This window comes from Procambarus clarkii, chromosome 63, assembly GCF_040958095.1.
Source record: "Procambarus clarkii isolate CNS0578487 chromosome 63, FALCON_Pclarkii_2.0, whole genome shotgun sequence".
Taxonomy (NCBI): Eukaryota; Metazoa; Arthropoda; class Malacostraca; order Decapoda; family Cambaridae; genus Procambarus; species Procambarus clarkii.
In genome coordinates, this window is record NC_091212.1 from 21,488,281 (window position 1) to 21,507,761 (window position 19,481).

The window sequence follows — 19,481 nt, forward strand, 5'->3', positions numbered from 1 at the left end:
CCCCCCACCATCTGTATCTGCTTTCCTTATGTTTGCCAATCTTGCATGAATATTTTATTCTCTAAAGAATTCAGAGAAGAAATGTGCCTTCTGCTTGGATCCTCTAAATAGACTTTTGAGTCTTAACATGGGCTATGGATAAACAATCTAGGAACTATATTAATATAGGCTTTCAGCACACTCTCACTCTAAAGCACAAGCTTCAGTTCATGTAAATAGCCTTAAATTTCAAAACGCCATATAAACTCTATCCTTGTCTGTACGTGTAGCCAATGTAGCTCAGACTCATAGAAACTCCCAATTTAAGCAAAAATCAACTCCAGGAAACAATTATAACTTTCTTAGAAAAACATTTTGAGCCAGTACATGGAGGTATTCTTCAGATAATGTGCACATACAGCAAATTAACATTAAAAAAAAAAGGGCATTTTAACACTTTGGCGTACCCCGCGCGCCACCCCCTCAACTGTGCGATTTGGGTCCCAGGGTGTCACGGGAGCGCGCGTAAATTCTGAAAAGTGTATACTCTCTTCAACCTTGTCACCTTAATTCTCGTCCTACGAGATTAAATTTGGTATCATTGTGTTCGGAATAGAATTCTTTACAGCACTAAATGCATATAAGCTCCAAAAGCCCGGCTAATTACCCACAGCAAACAGAGAAAGTGCGAACGAGTTACCCAGGAGCACGCAAACGCGATAAAATGTTTTCACTATTTTCACTCTGGTCACCTCAATTTTTGTCCTAGGTCTTTCATTTTGGTCTCAATGGGTTCGCAATAGAATTCTCTAGAGGAACATTTGCATATAAAATAAAAAACCTGGTCACGCTCCAACCGCCGACAAGTTGAAGACGGGCCACGCGTTAGCCGCGAGTGAGCGCTCAGACTCCTTCCAGCTACACTCCCAATTCCCACCCTTTTTAAGCCTTTCTTTCGCAATTTTCTTTCTGGAAGGGCCTTGTTCATGATCACTATCCATCGTGGAGTAATCGTATAGTTTCTAAAGCCGCAGTAAGAAATATAGCCACGGAAAATAGCCGAAATGTTCACACGTTTGAGATGCGAGGGGAGGTGACATTGGTCACAACAGTGGAGCGAAAACAATGGGCCGACAGCGTGTGCCGAGCCGCCTGTGGGCCACGAGGTGCAACAAGGAAAATGGGAAGACATCGGCACGCATTTTAAAACCAGTCCCCAAAAAATTGGATAAAAACCTGATTTTTGGCGATTATGTAAAGTGGATGACGCAATGCTGCGTCATGCCCGGGTGAAAGTGTTAACTATGGATCTTGAATGAGAAAGAAAACTGGTTGTAAATAATTAAAAATTGTATATTATAAGCCAAAAGGCTCTGCTATTATATAATTTTTTTTTTTAATTTTGACAACTTCCATTGAAAAAATATTGCTTACCTTGCGCTTCTCTTTGTGAGCACAAACATTGGGATAGTGTCCCAAAGCTAGGAGGCCCACCACCATGTCCAGCTTAGGATCTGGGCCATAAAAGTTGAATGTTTGAGGTAAAAGACATTCTTCTGGGAATCCAGCAGTATTCACAAGCAACTCCTTCAGCTGATTCTGATTTGGAAAACAAATTACATTTACCTTCAAGCAATATGTAATGGGAACACTATATCATTGCATACTTGTGTTATGTTAGATTTAAAAAAAACTTTTAATGTGAGCATGACTGGATTTGACAGTGTAGGAGTCCAATACAGTATATAAGAAGCTGATAAAACAAAAAACTGAAATACAGAAAGCTGCACATGTTGAGGAATATGCAGTAACTATTATATGCAAAGTAAGCAGGTTATGGACAATATGCCTGAAAGAACTAAAATATCTGCAGGTTATGGACAATATGCCAGAAAAAACTAAAATATCTAATGTTAAATGTAACCATTTCTAAGTTGGTGTGTTCCTCAAAGTAACATATAAGACATTTAGAGCATAAGAGAAAATACAAATGCATTATGGAACATGCCCATGAATTCATGTAAATGTGTCTTCACTGCCACTGTCTTGAATGACTATTCAAACACACAATTGCAGGATAAAATGATCTAAAGTAAATATATATGAAAGCATAAATATTAACTGACCTTTGCTTCCCATGTAACTCTAAGCGTTGGCATAGAAAGTCCTTTGTAGTCACAAAACCTAATTTCTGCATCTTCTCCTCCAGATCTGGCTTCTTCCCACGAGTAAAATGCATTTAAAGCTGCTATATGGTCACTGTATCTGTTACCAGCAAAAGCTCGCTGGAATGGGCTAAGTCGACGGTATTCGGGAGCTATAATAAACCAATAATTAAAAATTAATAGATATTCCAACTACAGTAATGTATATAATCTAATTTACCTTCCATTATTCCTAAGTAAACAATTCCTAAAAATATTGTATTTTAGTGATTCAGTCAATAGTAATGCTGACCTTTAGCTTCTTTCAATTCAGGATACTGAAATAACCAAAACAAGCATTGCGCTGGCATGTGGTACCCTTAAAGGGGCATATTGCCGAAAATGCGATAATGAAAACTGGTTCGATTTCAATAAAACTTTTTTGACTAGTTGTATTTAAAATTTGGTTCAACTGGCTCAAGTCTGAGCATCGTAGCATAAATAGGAAGAGAAAAAAACTGTTGAATGTAATGAAACGCCATTTTGTGGGTAAGACCCGGGGGCTCCCCGGAGCTATCCAGGCTGATATGCTAATGTCAGACTTTGGCATCAGTCATGTGTATGGAGTTCTTTGGGCCTACTGGGAACCTGGCCCCCTCAGAGAGGCAAGGGAAGCAATGACCTATAGAAGCCCCCGGGTAATTGGAAGCATTCTATGTTTGCCATTGACCGGGTCAGGCACCCAGAGTGGTAAGCATCCCAAAACAAACCCCTATTCTAGTGAAAATATTGCTACCAAAAGCCGAACAAGTGGATAGAACTCCCCAAACAAACAGGAGCAAACTAGTGTGACGTCACCTGTTGGCATGCCACCGTCTGCGCAGCTCCCCCCTCCCCGGAAGGGGGAAGGGGGAGCCCAAGACAGACCGTACCAGCGATCCACACCCCAGTTCTGAGGCTGGATGTCAAAACATGCAAAAAACCGCCGACCGGTGGGAGGGAGGGATGCCAGGGAGCCTCCAGGTCTCGCCCAGAAAATGGCGTTTCATTACATTCAACGCTGGTTTACTGGGGTGAGCCCCTATGGCTCCTTGGAGCTAAATACCCACAGAGGAAAAAAGAGGGACTTACCCCAGGAGGGGATTGCTGCTCACTCCTTAACCCAAAGTCAAGACAACTGGCTGCATCCGCCGACCCAAAGCGACACAGGCCCGACTGGGCCCAGGGACGTTAACAGGGTAACGAGCAGCCAGGACCCTGTTCGACAGCCAAAATCCCTGTGCCCGAATGTCAGCCCAAGACATATTGCCAAAGACGGCGGCAAGAGCCGCGAACTTGCAAACGTCATGGGCACGGGGATAGACCGCAGGCTGCCTAGCCTTAATAACCCTGCGGACAACCTGGGAGGCCCGCACCCGCAAACACTGAAGAAGGGAAACTGGATCAACCCAAAACGCATCCACGGACACAGAAGCCGTGGCGCGCAAATAACGGCGGAGAGCCGCAACTGGACACAAAACATGATGCACCCCCCCTAACCAACAAAGCATCAACAACCCAGGGACCCCTTCGGAAAGCAGCAGTCTGAAGAACTGGGGTGTGGATTGCCGGCGCGGTGCATCTGGGGCTCCCCCTTCCCCCTCCCATGGAGGGGGGAGTTGCAGACGGTGGCGCGGCAATAGATGACGTCACACTAGTTTGCTTGTGCAAACTTGTTTGGGGAGTTCTATCCACTTGTTCGGCTTTTGGTAGCAATATTTTCACCAGAATAGGGGTTTGTTTTGGGATGCTTACCTTTCTGGGTGCCTGACCCGGTCGATGGCAGACAGAATGCTTCCAACCACACTGGGGCTTCTATAGGCCATTGCTCCCCTTGCCTCTCTGAGGGGCCCAGGTTCTGGCCGTGGTCCCCGGTAGGCCAAAAGAACTTCATACACATGACTGATGCCAAAGTCTGATATTAGCATATCAGCCTGGATAGCTCCAATGAGCCATAGGAGCTCCTCCCAGAAAAAATACTGAATTATGTGTCAAAAATTTTCCAAAATGGTCAAAAATTAACATCAAACAAAAATGTCAACTGAAATCATGTCTATGATTAAGCTATCACAATAACTTATAATAAAGTATTTTAAAACACTTTTGCGCTCCTCGGTCGGGTTTGACCGACGAATATTTTTCTATTGATTACATGCACACGTCATGTTTACCCGTCTTTTGAACAAATATTTCTATTAAGTCCAATTCTTATCCAATCGACTTGGGGATAGTATAAACGTGTTTGCCATGAAATTTCCGTTTTCTCTAATAGCCACATAGCCTATTTGGGAGAACGGCATTGTATTGTTGACACAACGAGTGTAATAGACGTAGGTTGTTTATTTGGTGCCGGTCTAACACATCCTTGTGTGACATTTTATATATATGTTCTTCTAGACCATTCTACTGCGAACACATTGGTACAAAAATTAAATACGTACATCGAAAATTAAGGTCAGGACAGTGAAAAGAATATACACTTTTCAATAGGGGTTTCGCCGATGTGCCATAACGGGTAACACTTCAGCCACTTCCCACTCTTGCGGGTGGGCCGCGATCATGATTCTACATTTATATGCATATGTCCGCGTAGGGAATTTTATTGTGATCTCAGTGATACCAAATTTAACACTATAGGACAAGTGTGGAGTTGACAACCCTGAAAAAGAGTAGAAACATTTCGTCGCTGTTTGATACTCACGGCTAGTGATCAACGTAGTTCTTCATTTTGTGCTGGTCTAACTCATGCTTTGGTGATCTTATATGTATATTCTTCTAGAACATTCTATTGCAAACACATTGCTTCAAAAATGAAATACATACATTGAAAATTAAGGTCAGGACAGTGAAGAGAGTATACACTTTTCAGCGTTGCTGCTCGATCTCCCGAAACACCGCGTGCACATGGAGGCGTTTTTTTTTTTTTTTTTTTTTTTTTTTTTTTTTGCGGAGAGCGCGAAAGTGTTAAAATACATAACCCAACAAACACATGAAAATAAGGAAAGTGTCAATGTTTTGGCCTGTCCAGGACTCTTACCAAGCACTTCCTTTACTTTTAACTCACTGGAGTTTCCCAGCTTTTACCCTGACATGTTGTTGCACTCTTGTTCTCTCTATGGTCCATTATTTCCAAAAGCTCATACAAGGAGACCCTTTTATCACAATTAATTAACATCAAATAATTACCGAATGTGCGTTTTGCTAAAGTTCAGACCAGATAATTTATCATTACATGGTCACACTGTCTCCCAGAACCCTGTTGGTAGGATGTGAATCACAGCCTACGGGTAAAGTGATTACCATTGGACTGTTACAGGAATTTTTTCTGCTGTAACCCAATATGAGGCAAAACATCTTCAGTAACTACCTGATCAAACAGACTGTTGATACATACCTGTATAGCTCAAACTTCAAAATAGCAACAATAACCTAAGTGATCACACTTACGGATGATAAAAATTTCGGGAGAAGTAGAATTGTGAGCTGCAATGGTACACATGGCATCCCCACAAAAGAAGATGCAACCAAGAATCACCATCTTCCCCAAGCGAGGCTCAATGGGTAGCCTTGCTAAGATACGGCCCAGAGGTGTAAGTTCATCGTTACTGTCCAAACACTTCATCTCTGAAACAATTCATTTATAATTGTAATGGCTTTCAAGATTTGTTATAAATTATTGGTAGTGTACATACACACACGATATTATACATCCCACTTTCACATGAAAGTGAAACAGAAATGAGAACAGTGAAATTTTTTTTTAATTCAATAATAATGAATAAGGATTTGTATAGTGTAATGATTCCCACTTTACAGCATTAAACAGCTGCTGTATCACTGAACTCTTGTACCAATCTGCTTCACAAAACTGTGTATAGTGTTTATTATGAATTTTCATATACAATACCTGCAAATGCATTCACTATACTGACACACTGCTTCTACACAGCCATGTCTAGTGTGTTGATGACACTTCTCACTATTTCAAATTCACTCAAACTGATGAATAAATTGTATTATCACCACCATCCATTTGTTTAACCCTAAAGTATAATCAGTTGTGTGTTGATCGCTTATGTTAATGAACTTATCATCACATGACAATTTGTGTTTTGTTACTGTCTGAATACCATTGTTGCCCATTTGGTCCAACAGTTCAGCACATTTTCTAGAAGTCAGGAGATATCACAAACTCACTCGCTCTCCCCCCCCTCTCTCATTCTCCACCCCTTAATATACATAACCCAGCACACACACAATGTAGCTGTTATTGTGTCAAAATGTTACTTCTATTCAACATTATAACACGAATTATATGGTGTGAACAACTGAAAAACCCTTGAAAAACTATGTAAACAAAACACCATCTGAGACTTCATATGAGTCATTGGTTGCCAAAATAGGAGCCAATCTTTCCTAAAGTGGGGCAGGGAAGGTCAACCCCAACCCTGTCACTATACAATCACAAATTACCGTGGAAAAATTGCACGAGCTTGATCACAAGTTTTGGTCTCTATCTTCAGACACACACACACATTTATATAGATTTAATGGTAGATAATTACTGTAAATATAGTGCCAAGATAATTTTCTACCTTACCTCTCAATGTGACTTCTGCTTCAATAACAGCATCAATAGGTGGGGCTTGAATTGCTTTTGAAAGAAATTCTCCAATGGATCCAAGACGCAAAAGTTTAATTGAGAGTCCCACTTCATGCAATGGTGTGCGGAACATTTCAGGTGTCATGTGTTCATCTAGTCTTTCAAATCTAGCCTGAAATGATTTTTTTTATTGAGAACAGTAAGACTATACCTTTCCCAAATTACACTGACTGAAAGGCACTTACATACACACATTTATATTTGAGAGTAGTTCAGACAAGACTTTTATTAGTGTCGAAAAAAATCTCTTCAGTTATAATAAAATTATTAAAAAACAAAAATTTATGGGCCAGGATAACATTGTACCAGAGAATAACAAAGGAACAGAATAAGCCAACAAGGCTGATCATTTTAAAACTGCACCCATTACATACTACATAGCATCATGGAAAACCACCACCACTAATAAACAAACCATCCATAAAGGCACCATACCATTTCACAACTAAAAATATTGATTATGAACTGGTATTAAATAAACATTTACTTCCACTTAATACACTGATGCAATTAGACTCATTTGCTTACCACAACTTACATAAGCTTCACCATCCACAATAATAAGCCCTGACCACCATCATGGGCTGTTCTTCACTTTTAGTCTCAAATTCATTGGATAATTTCTTCATTCATCCATTACCACCCACATGGACATCTTTTACAATTTTTGCCTTATCTGCTTCCTCAAACTAGGTTCCCTGGAGAGGGTTTCGGAAGTTTTTCTACTCGCTGAGCCTGGCTTGGGGCTCAACTTGTGCCGTAACATTTGGACTTATAACTTGGTCCAACAGGGGGTCGCTTGAAGCGACCCGCAGGCTCACATATCCACTACAGCCTGGTGGTCTGGCATTTCTTCCAAGAACCTGTCCAAGTGTCTCTTGAATACCTCCACCTTCATTCCAGCAATGTTTCTAATGCTTGCTAGAAGGGTGTTGAACAGCTGTGGACCCCTGGTGTTCCGGCAGCTTTCTCTGATTGTGCCTATAGCACCTCTACTCCTCAACGGTTCTATTCAGCAATTCCTTCCGTATCTTTTGCTCCAATATATTGCTGTTCTACTGTGCAAATTTGGCAGCCGGCACTTTTCTCCTCTCCTTTCCAAAGAGTACATTTTAAGAACTTTGAGACAATCCCAATAATTTAGATGTTTATTCATTTCTATGTGTGATATATGTATATTCAGAGCTCTCTCCTGCTCTGAAAGAAGGAAGTGAGTACCGAGCAATACTCAAGACGGGAACGCACCAGTGATTTAAACAGTTAGCATTGCTGTGGGATCCCTCGATTTGAACGTTCTCATAATCCATCCTATCATTTTCCTGGCCGCCGCTATATATGCTTGGATATGTTCACTAAATGTCAGGTCTTTAGACATCATAATTCCCAGATCTTTTACATGTTACTTTCCTTCAACAAGTAGGTCTGATTGTGTCCTGTACCCTGTGTTTCATTCAAGTTTCTCGTTTCCACCATACTTCAGTACCTGGAACTTATCACCGTTAAACATCATGTTATTTTCAGTTGCCTAATCGAATACTTTATTTATGAACAAATCTTTATTTGTTTGCCTGTAGTTTTCAGTGTCTTCTACGGTGGCAATTTTCACACTGAATTTTTGTATCTGCAAAGAATGACACGAAGCTGTGACTAGTATTTTTGTCTATATCGGATAAAAATGAGAAATAGCAGCAATGCAAGGACTGTGCCCTGAGAAACAAAGCTTTACACTGCACTTGGGCTTGATCTTACTAGATTGAATGTCACTCAGCATTTTGTTTGACAAAATTTTCCCCCATCTTCTTCCATAGCATCACTCGATTGGGTGTAAAAAGAACTGTAAAATCTCTCTGGGGTTGTTTTAGCATTTTCATTTATGCATGTATTAATAATTACACTTGCAGACAAATTGGCTTTTATGTTATTTGCCATAAAAAACAGCGTAACGTATTCTGATAGTTTTTGCTTTCTTTATTCTTTGTTGAGCAAGATTTTTGTTATTTTTGGCAGCATTTTATTTTATTGTTTCACACCATTTATATTTATTTGTATATTGAGGACCGATGTTTCAAAATGGGACATGACAGCATTCAGACAATTTGTTAGCACTGCTGAACTTCAGTCAGGCCATGTTCTTGTCACTTTTTATGGTGATATCACTCCAGCTTAGGGATTAAACTTGCTTTTTTAAACCTGGTATTTTCTCACCAGTAATTTTGCATGTATTTTCTAATGATTACTGGTTCCTAACATGCTCTTCATTTCGACATTATTCACTAGTGCCCCTTTGCCTAGACACTCCCAATACATCTGCCCATATAGATGCCTTACTTTCTATTTTTGTTTGGAAGTCTTATAAATAACTTCTAATGTTAGGCAATTATTATTTTGTTAATTCTATCCAAATTGCTTGGGAGCTGAGTTTTGACTACTAATATATCATCTGATTTGATCTCCTTACAAGCAAATGAGAAATTATCTCACCTTTGCATTGCCAAAGGCATGGCAAATATTGTGCCAAATAATTACATGCCAGACCACTGGATCAAGATGGACAAACTTTTGAACTATGCCAAAGCAATGGTCACTGACACGTGGCGCCTGACAGTTGGGTGGACAGCGCTTCGGATTCGTAATCCTGAGGTTCCAGGTGGAGGCAGAGACAAATGGGCAAAACGTTTCTTTCACCCTGATGCCCCTGTTATCTAGCAGTAAATAGGTACCTGGGAATGACAGCTGCTATAGGCTGCTTCCTCGGGGGTGGAGGCCTGGTCGAGGACCGGGCCGCGGGGGCACTAAACTCCGAAATCATCTCAAGATAACCTCAAGATGACCAACATTTGGTTTTAACCAAGTCACATTGGATATTACAACTACACACTTTTGTTATGGTATCTTTATATAGGCAAGTCATAGATAATAACAAAAAGCTATTACAAATGATTTATTCAAATACCACAACCCAAACTTAATATACTGAAAGTCCTTTTATTTTCTGACATGCAAATGAATGAAAATAAAAAAATGTTTATTAATTAATAATACCTGAGTGCACATGTGGAAACAAATTCCTGCCCTGACTCTACCAGCACGACCTTTGCGCTGTTCCATGTTGGTACGTGAAGCCCATACAGTTGCATAGTTGGTCATGTTGTTATGTGATGTGAAGAGTTTCATTTTTGCTTTGCACGAGTCTATCACAAACACAACATCATTAATGGTGATTGAGGACTCGGCAATGTTTGTAGCCAGGATAATCTGGGGAATAATTAGCAGATATTACTCCAAGAAACATATCATAAACAGTTTAATCAAATGACACACACTGAAGCTAAGAACAAAATTATTCCAAGCAAAATAAATTAAATTACCTTTCGAACATTATCGGGAACAGGGTCAAACACCCTGCGCTGGTCCTCCCGTGGAAGTTGAGAGTGCAGAGGTAACACACAGTATTGGTGTCCCCCTGGGAAAAAGAAATTATAAAAATAATTAAATTAATTATTATATGGACATCAACAGAAACATACCAAGCAATACTGATTGAGGCAAGGATGATGATGGCTTTGTTGGGCCTCTCTCTTACCACTGAGGGGACAAAAAAATAAGAGGAAGGGGGAAAAATTGAGAGAGTGAGGGGGAACTGCACCTTAAAAAATGGGGAAAGGATATCAAGCACTGGCAATAGGGATTAGAAAATGAACACAGATTAGATAAAACAAAAGAATCAAGCAGGGAGAATGCTGCTCTTAGGAGGATCTGATGAGAATAAGAAGACTAAGAGATGATAGTAAGTGAGGAGAGGCGATACCAGATAAATTAGATATACAGTAAAAAAAAAAGAATCAAAAGTGCAACAAAAACATAAATCAGTCAAATTACAGTACAGTATAGGATAAGTTAAAAGAAAGAATCTAAAGAAAAGAAGAAATAGTCCAATTTAAAAAAAAAAGACTACAAGAACTAGAAATGGTTTGATCACAGCTGATCAACGGAAGTATTCACACTCCCATTGGCAGGCATATCTTATAAAATAATAATAAATATTCATAAGCTATGAATATAAATATGGCGGAAGGTAGAGCGACGGTTTCGCTTCATGCAGGTCTGCATTCAATTCCTGACCATCCAAGTGGTGGGGCACCATTCCTTGCCCCTCCCATCCCATCCCAAATCCTTATCCTGATCCCTTCCCAGTGCTATAGTCGTAAAGTCTTAGTACTTTCTCCCGATACTTCCCTACCTCCCTCCATTTGAAAAATGAGCCTGTTTTTCAGTTTTGAAAATCAATAAGGATCAATAAACCCAAAATTAGGATCAATAGTTATCCACTAATTTAATAATAATTTTGTTAATAATTGATTGGGCAGAGGAAATGAGGTAATCTTTTTGTGGAAGGCAGCAATAAGATCTGTGACAAACTTACCCTTAAAATACCCCTGCAATTTTCAAACGTTAGACCCATGGTGCCTCTGTCGTTTGTTAACAATTAATCTCTCTAAGATTCAATGTGCCTAAATAATCAATGAGGGCATCATTCTAAACTAAGAGACCTCTGGCAATTATTTGCCAGTGGGAAAAATACTGAAAGCCTTAGCTATCTTCCTGGACATTATTAACAATATGGGCATCAAATCAAGTGCTTCATCCATTTATTGATGCCCATACTCAAACATTGTTGCTAAGCAAAATTTCAAGAACTTTTTATGGAACAGGAAGATATTTGTAATAATAAACCTAAAATTAATTGTCCGTCCAAATGTAACATTTTCAACACTTCACCTCACTATTGCCCCCCCCCCCACCCCAAAAAAAAAATCCTGGCTGCTGAAATATATGTTTTACGATACAAAACAGAGAAGGAATTAATTTGTATTAATTTTTAAAATTAAGGACCTAATAAAATGCACAGTTTGAGGGCTAGTAAGACCTAAATTTCAAGACAGAACCACAGAGGTTAGGTATTGATGACAAGGGAAATTAGATAAGACTAAGAAACCAGCGTTGAATGTAATGAAACGCCATTTTCTGGGCGAGTCCCGGAGGATCCGCGGAGCTATCCCAGGCTGATATGCTAATGTCAGACTTTGGCATCAGTCATGTGTATGGAGTTCTTAGGCCTACCGGAGACCACGGCCAGAACCTGGACCCCTCAGAGAGGAAAGGGGAGCAATGGCCTATAGAAATCCCCCCCCCCCCCGTGTGGTTGGAAGCATTCTATGTCTGCCATCGACCGGATCAGGCACCCAGAAAGGTAAGCGCCCCAAAACAAACCCCTATTCAGGTTAAAATTGCTACCAAAAGCAGAACTAGTGGATAGAACTCCCAAACAGAAAACGAGCAAACTAGTATGACATCACACATCGCCGCGCCTCTGTCTGCGCAGCTCCACCCTCCCCGGGAAGGGGAAGCCCCAGACCCCTCACACCAGCTACCCACACCTCAGTTCTTGAGGCTGATGCTATAGACAGAGGTCGTGTGCTCTGGCTCCAGTGTCTTTACAGCACTGTGCTTCGTGTGTGGCGTTTGTTTTTTTAAGGGTGCGAGAGCCAGAAGTTTTCGTCGGTACTCGGGCTGCATGCGCTTAGGGCTGCCTTCCCTAGGTGCCCTGTAAATACTGCCCTTGGAGCTTGGGGCCACCTTCCACAGGCTCCTCAGGACCTGCCTCTGCTGGTCCGTTCTACCGTTCGGTTTTTGCCCCCCCCCCCCCTTCGTTGGGCTCTTGGGTGTTCTGTTCTCCCTTGTTACCTGCAGGTAAGTGACAGTTTGCACTGGTAAGGGTGCAGGGTGCTGCACAGCTTCATTTTCCCGACATAGCAACCAATTCTCTTCCTTGGGGTTCGCTGTCCTCTTGTGTGGTTTTGTTTTTCTTTTTATCTTTGCCTTTTGGGGAGTTCTGCCTTATTATCCACTGGTGTTTGCCTCTCCAAGGTTCTTCTCGGTGGCGCCCCCTGCTAGGTTCCTGTGAGTGTACACGTCCCTGGGATAGCCTCTCACCGCCACTCCCTCCCTCAATGACTCCTCTCTCGCCACATCATCCCCTCCACCATACTGTTTTTGCTTTTATTCACTATATACAGACGTTATATATAAGTATCTATATGTTCTGTTCACCATAACTGTTCATCTAAGCTGGTATAGTGCCCAAAGAGCATAGTGGCCACCCCCTACCCAGCATGATAAATCATGCAGATGTCACCACCTCCCTCACCAAAATGGCTTCTCTCCACACTCATTTTGCTGTTATTACACTATATATACACATTATATATAAGTATCTACATTTGTGTTCACCATAACGAACCAGTACGTTGGTATGCTGAGTGGCAGTGGCAGCCCGCCACTGGCTGTCACTCCCTCCCTCCCGCTCTCACCTTATCTGACTAGCCAACATTCTCCTCCCACCATACAATTTTTGCTTTTATTCACTATATACAGATGTTATATATAAATATCTGCATATACTGTAGTATTTTGTTCACCATAGTGAACAACTAAGCTGCTATAGTGAGCCCAGACAGTAAAAAGTGATCACACAGAGTCAGCAGACAACACTACCTCCCTCCCCACCAAGATTACTCCTCCCACTACAGTGCTAATTATCACAACAATCCTGCTATTATCAGAATCCTGGTCATTTTTATCACAGTCAGGGGTCTTCTGTAATACTATCATCGCTAAATAATAGCATGTACATATATATTATGGCATTTTTAGGCGATGGTGTGGTCACAAGCTGAACAGCACTGCTGTGAGCTCATGCTACGTGCGCCAGCCTTGGTGGCTAACTCAGTACTGAGGACCTCACACCCGGGAATGTGGCCCATGATTTATTTTTTTAAATGCAGTCTGTTTACAAGAGCCCTGATGAAGGCGAGGTGAACTCTGTGTATCCGCGAGCCGTTTAAATCTTGTGTAGTACTCCAAAACGTCATGACGCGATGCTCAATTTATAGCAAGTTACTCAACACGTCATATGATGTGTTGCGCAGTTTAAGGGTTAACACTATCGCACTCCATTGCCTCCCCCGTAGTCACTCATTTTTCTCTTAGGTCATCGCAGGTGACTTGGTTTCGAGTCACTCATAAATATATTTGTTAAAAATATAAATTTTATCTGATCAATCTGGGAGTGGTGTCAAAATGAGTGCCTTTAGATTGCCCACAATTTGATACCAAAATGAAAGACATACCAGGGAAATTGATGTCACACATTTTATTGCTCTTGCGCGCTCCCGGGTAACTCGCTCACACTTTGTCTGCTGCGGGTGGTAAGCCAGGCTTTTGAAGTTTATATGCAGTTAGTCCTGTAGTGAATTCTATTGCAAACACATTTATACCAAATTGAAAAACCTAAGACAAGAATTGAGGTGACAAAGTTGAAAAGAGTATACACTTTTCAGAATTACTGCACGCTCCCGTGGAATGCCCGGATCCACCTAGGATAGCGTGGGGCTCGCTCGCCCATAGTGCGAAAGTGTTTTAACCTTGGGGAAAATAGCCAGAAAGGGCACACATGAAATATAAGTCAGAAACAATTTAGTCAGATATAAGAAAGTACTAACAAAGTTTCAAGGTAGTTAAATAGTGGCACCCAACTTTAATAAGACACAATTGGAATATAGTATGTATAAAGCAATTTTGTCAGTGCATGATACTTTAGAACAATTTTTTGTTCCTCACCACAATATAATATTAATTGAAGAGGATAACTCACCAAAAACAGGGTGTTGCTTTAGGTGTCTCATGAGAGTGAAGATGAGATTCCAACCTGGAAGAAATATCAGAACAGCCCCAGGAGTACTAAGAGTGTCTATATATTTCAGCAAGGCTTCAACCAATTCAAAGCTCAAATCTTTCTCATTCATCATAGCCAATGCCCGTCTAGTGCCTTCTGAATAATGACTTGAGCTAACAATATTCAGGTTCTCCTCTGGTTCTTCTCCTGGCAGTTCTTCATCCTTCTCCTGAAATAATACAAGAAACAAAATGAGACACCAAAAAGGTGGATAGTGGAAATAACCTAAGCCACTCTATCCTTTTGAGATGTATCTTATTGTCTCAATAAACTTGCTTGAACTTGAAGATCCAAATTTCCCTTTATATTAGACATAAGAACATAAGAACATAAGAACAAAGGTAACTGCAGAAGGCCTATTGGCCCATACGAGGCAGCTCCTATTCTATAACCACCCAATCCCACTCATATACTTGTCCAACCCGTGCTTGAAACAATCGAGGGACCCCACCTCCACAATGTTACGCGGCAATTGGTTCCACAAATCAACAACCCTGTTACTGAACCAGTATTTACCCAAGTCTTTCCTAAATCTAAACTTATCCAATTTATATCCATTGTTTCGTGTTCTGTCCTGTGTTGATACTTTTAATACCCTATTAATATCCCCCCGGTTATGTCCATTCATCCACTTGTAAACCTCTATCATGTCACCCCTAACTCTTCGCCTTTCCAGTGAATGCAACTTAAGCTTTGTTAATCTTTCTTCATATGAAAGATTTCTAATTTGGGGAATTAACTTAGTCATCCTACGCTGGACACGTTCAAGTGAATTTATATCCATTCTATAATATGGCGACCAAAACTGAACTGCATAATCTAAATGGGGCCTAACTAGAGCAAGATATAGCTTGAGAACCACACCAGGTGTCTTGTTACTAACGCTGCGATTAATAAATCCAAGTGTCCGATTTGCCTTATTACGAACATTTATGCATTGATCCTTTTGTTTTAAATTCTTACTAATCATAACTCCCAGATCCCTTTCGCAATCCGACTTCGCAATCACAACACCATCTAGCTCGTATCTTGTAACTCTATCATCATTACCTAACCTCAGAACTTTACATATATCAGCATTAAACTGCATCTGCCAATCCTTTGACCATTTCAAAACCCTATCTAGATCAACTTGAAGTGATAGTGAGTCCTCCTCCGAATTAATTTCCCTACCGATTTTCGTATCATCGGCAAATTTGCAAATGTTGCTACTCAAACCTGAATCTAAATCATTTATATATATTATAAACAACAGAGGTCCCAGGACAGAGCCTTGAGGCACTCCACTTACAACATTTTCCCACTCTGACTTGATTCCATTTATACTAACTCTCTGTTTCCTTTGGTATAGCCATGCCCTAATCCAGCTTAATATAGCACCCCCAATACCATGAGACTCTATTTTTTTAATCAGTCTTTCATGTGGCACTGTATCAAAAGCTTTGCTAAAGTCAAGGTATACAACATCGCAATCCTTACCACTATCAACTGCCTCAACAATGCTAGAATAAAAAGATAACAAATTTGTTAAACATGAACGGCCATTTATAAAACCATGTTGCGACTCAATTATTAATTTAAATTTTGCGACTCAATTATTAATTTGATGATTTCTGTGTTGTTTACTAGGATTTCTCTGGCGATGGTTTGGTTTGGTTATGTTTACTATATGGGACCAAATATACTGGATAAAGAACTATTACTAACCTTTTTATTCCGTTTTCTGGTATCTGGAGAGGGCATAAATTTTGTAAGTTCAATGCAGTCTTCCAGGAAATACTCCTGCACAGGAAAGGCTCGGCCTGGTACCTCAATCAAAAAAGGGTTGGCAAAATATTCCGAAAAAAGACTGATATCTATGGTAGCAGACATAAGAATAATGCGAAGATCGGGGAAAGCACGCACCTGCCAATAAAAAAAAATATATAGTAGTCAGGTCATCAATATAAATTAGATTTAAACAGTTACTTTAATCCATGGAAATTAATCAAGAGAGATTTGTCAACACCGATATATTGCCTAAACCATAAAAGCAGATTTTTTTTCAATAACACTAACAAAAATATTTGTGAATACACACACAAATCACAATAGCGTGATACATCAAATGAACAAATCCACAAGGGCCGTGATGAGGGTTCGAACCTACATCCGGGATGATCATTGACGCTCCTTAGTCGACTGTACCACGACATGGTAAAAGGATTGCAACCTGGAGTGCTACTGCCTTCACAAGGCTTTTGCAGCTTGGGTGCATTTGATGCATCATGCTATTGTGATTTCTGTGTATTGCAGTAAGGGCGAAGAGGTAGAACATTTGGTTGACAGAGACCGGGTGCATGGGGGAATTCTTTTGAGGGCAGTAGCATTCTAGGTTGCAATTCTTTTACCATGTCGTGGCACAGTCGACTAAGGCGTGTCTGGGATCATCCCTGATGTAGGTTTGAACCCTCATCACGGCCCTTGTGGATTTATTCATTTCAGTGAATTTTGTCCTCTCATTTTTGTTCTAAATACTGAACATCCTGCAACAATGTCAGCTCAAAATACCAGAAGTGTCACTAAGGTTTCTACTAACAGCAAATATGAAAATAAATAATGTCATGAATTTTAAATAAATTGCAGTCGAGTGGAGCATATCTAGTGGCCATGTGAGATGAATTCAAATTCATCACACACAAAACAAAAAAAATTCAAAACCCTTCTTGATACTGTGAAGTCCTGATTAAATGGTCTAATTGGAACTTACCTTCATCCAGGCCTGTCTGTCATTCCATTGCATCTAGCTCGGGTCACTTAACCCATTTTTTACTAAATATTTTTTTATGAGATTCAATACTTGTGCACATATTTATATTTTAACACAAATGACATGAGAGATGTTTTAATACAGCTGTATCACCAAAATTACCTTACAATAGGCAACAATTACAAAAGAAAATACTATTTTCTGCTTACTTTTTTAAAGAAATTCCATTTGTCTTATAATCAATAGTGGCCAAGTGTGGTGACCCTGTACTAAAGAAGTTTACATACACTACGTATTGTATTTTTGTTTTTGTAGGTTTTACTTCTATTGTCTCAAAACAGAGCTGGCACCAATGTCGTACTCTTTCATCCTTTTCATCAATTCATCCTTTTCGTATCAATTATTTTTTCTTAACTGTTTACTGAATCAACATTAACTTGGCTGATCCAGTAGTTTCAGGATTCATCCTTGACAGAAGGTTAAGTTTTCACAGACTCTTGTGTACCTTAATTCTGCCCAATTTAGTGTATTATATACGGTATTTTCATAAAAATACAGCTTTCTACCTCTCAATGTATTGATATCTAAAATGTGCCACCAGAGAAGACTTCAAAGACCATTAATAGTGAACACCTTCCTTGCACCACCACCACAGAACTAGTACACAAGTCTTACAGTTTGAGGCCAAGATGTGCAAGTGTTATCCAGATGACCCATGGACATAAATGTGTAGAGGAAAAACACAAAACTATACCGAACTATAGTACAAATTAACAAAATACAGATAGCATAAATGTAATGTCTTGATATAAAGCGGGCCAAATTTCTTTCTAACGGTAAATATAGTGGAATTTCTTTAAAATATAATTGACAAAACTTACCATATCACGTAACACAATAAGGATGAAATCCGTATTGATGTCCCTCTCATGAATTTCATCAACAATTACATGAGACACCCCTCTCAGTCCAGCTTCTAGCTTCCTTAATAGAACTCCAACAGTGCAGAACAATATTCCTCCATATGGTCTTGGAAGCACTGACTCAAATCTCACAGAGTAGCCAACACTATTACCAATATCTTCTCCTCGCTCACTTGCAACACGATCAGCAACAGATACCGCCGATATACGGCGAGGTTGTGTGATTACTATGTTGCAAAACGCTCCAGATCCTGATTGAATATAATCATCCAAGATGAACTGACAAACCTGTTGGAAAAAAACAAAACAATTACACTACCAAACTACATAGCTACCAAGCTGCAGATACTCAAACAGTACTTACTGTATGGGACAATGCCAGGGATATGATTAGTACAGTATATGAAAGGAGGAAATCTTAAAGCAAGATCCCTATCACATGAAGGAGGGGGGGGGGGGAAGGGAGGAGAGAAAAAAAATCCCTGATTTATTAAAAACAAGTGATTAAAATTAAGCTTATACAGATGACAGGCAATTCAGATGAAACCTGGGAAGAGAATAATTTCAAAATTTTAAAACCATTAAAAATAAAAAATTAAATCCCCACTTTTCTAGTACTCGACTCCCTTCTATTGTCATCAGTTACTTTCACCTATTTTATTCACCTGGCTGAACTTATTCTCTAAACTTAGATATTTTGTCAATCTCCTCTACCCTCAACCTTGACTCCTCTCCTCCTTGCTTATTTACCTAACCACTCTCTTATGCAACTAGGACCTTCTCTCTAATTAAATCCTAATTGGGTTACCTGTTTGCTTGATGGGGTTCTGGGAGTTCCTCTACTCCCCAAGCCTGGCCCGAGGCCAGGCTCAACTTGTGAGCTTAGTCCAACAGGTTGTTGCTTGGAGCGGCCCGCAGGCCCACATATCTACCACAGCCCGGCTGGACCGGCACTTCTTGAAGAAAATCTGGTTTTCTCTTAAAGATGTCTACAGTTGTTCCCAAAATATTTGTTATAATGACTGGGAGGATGTTGAACAACCATGGACCTTTAATGTTTATACAGTGTTCTCTGATTGTGCCTATGGCCCCCTGTTCTTCACTGATTCTATTCTGCATTTTCTTCCCATATCATTCACTCCATAATGTTATTTTACTGTGTAGATTTGGTACCTGGCCCTCCAGCATT

General features: G+C 40.1%; 1 protein-coding gene across 3 annotated transcripts in view; it reads right to left on the minus strand.

The window, feature by feature from the left end:
- The window catches only part of mle (dosage compensation regulator mle), a 71,718-nt gene that overhangs the window by 7,482 nt on the left and 44,755 nt on the right, over positions 1-19,481 (minus strand). For all 3 annotated transcript variants that reach the window (XM_045760583.2, XM_069308798.1, XM_045760584.2), the window contains 9 exons: positions 18,251-18,580; positions 16,328-16,525; positions 14,540-14,789; positions 10,194-10,288; positions 9,868-10,080; positions 6,763-6,937; positions 5,610-5,786; positions 2,106-2,296; positions 1,414-1,578 (listed from right to left, as the gene is read on the minus strand). In XM_045760583.2, the coding sequence (XP_045616539.1) occupies positions 1,414-1,578; positions 2,106-2,296; positions 5,610-5,786; positions 6,763-6,937; positions 9,868-10,080; positions 10,194-10,288; positions 14,540-14,789; positions 16,328-16,525; positions 18,251-18,580 (1,794 nt within the window). The remainder of the gene's footprint in view (positions 1-1,413; positions 1,579-2,105; positions 2,297-5,609; positions 5,787-6,762; positions 6,938-9,867; positions 10,081-10,193; positions 10,289-14,539; positions 14,790-16,327; positions 16,526-18,250; positions 18,581-19,481) is intronic.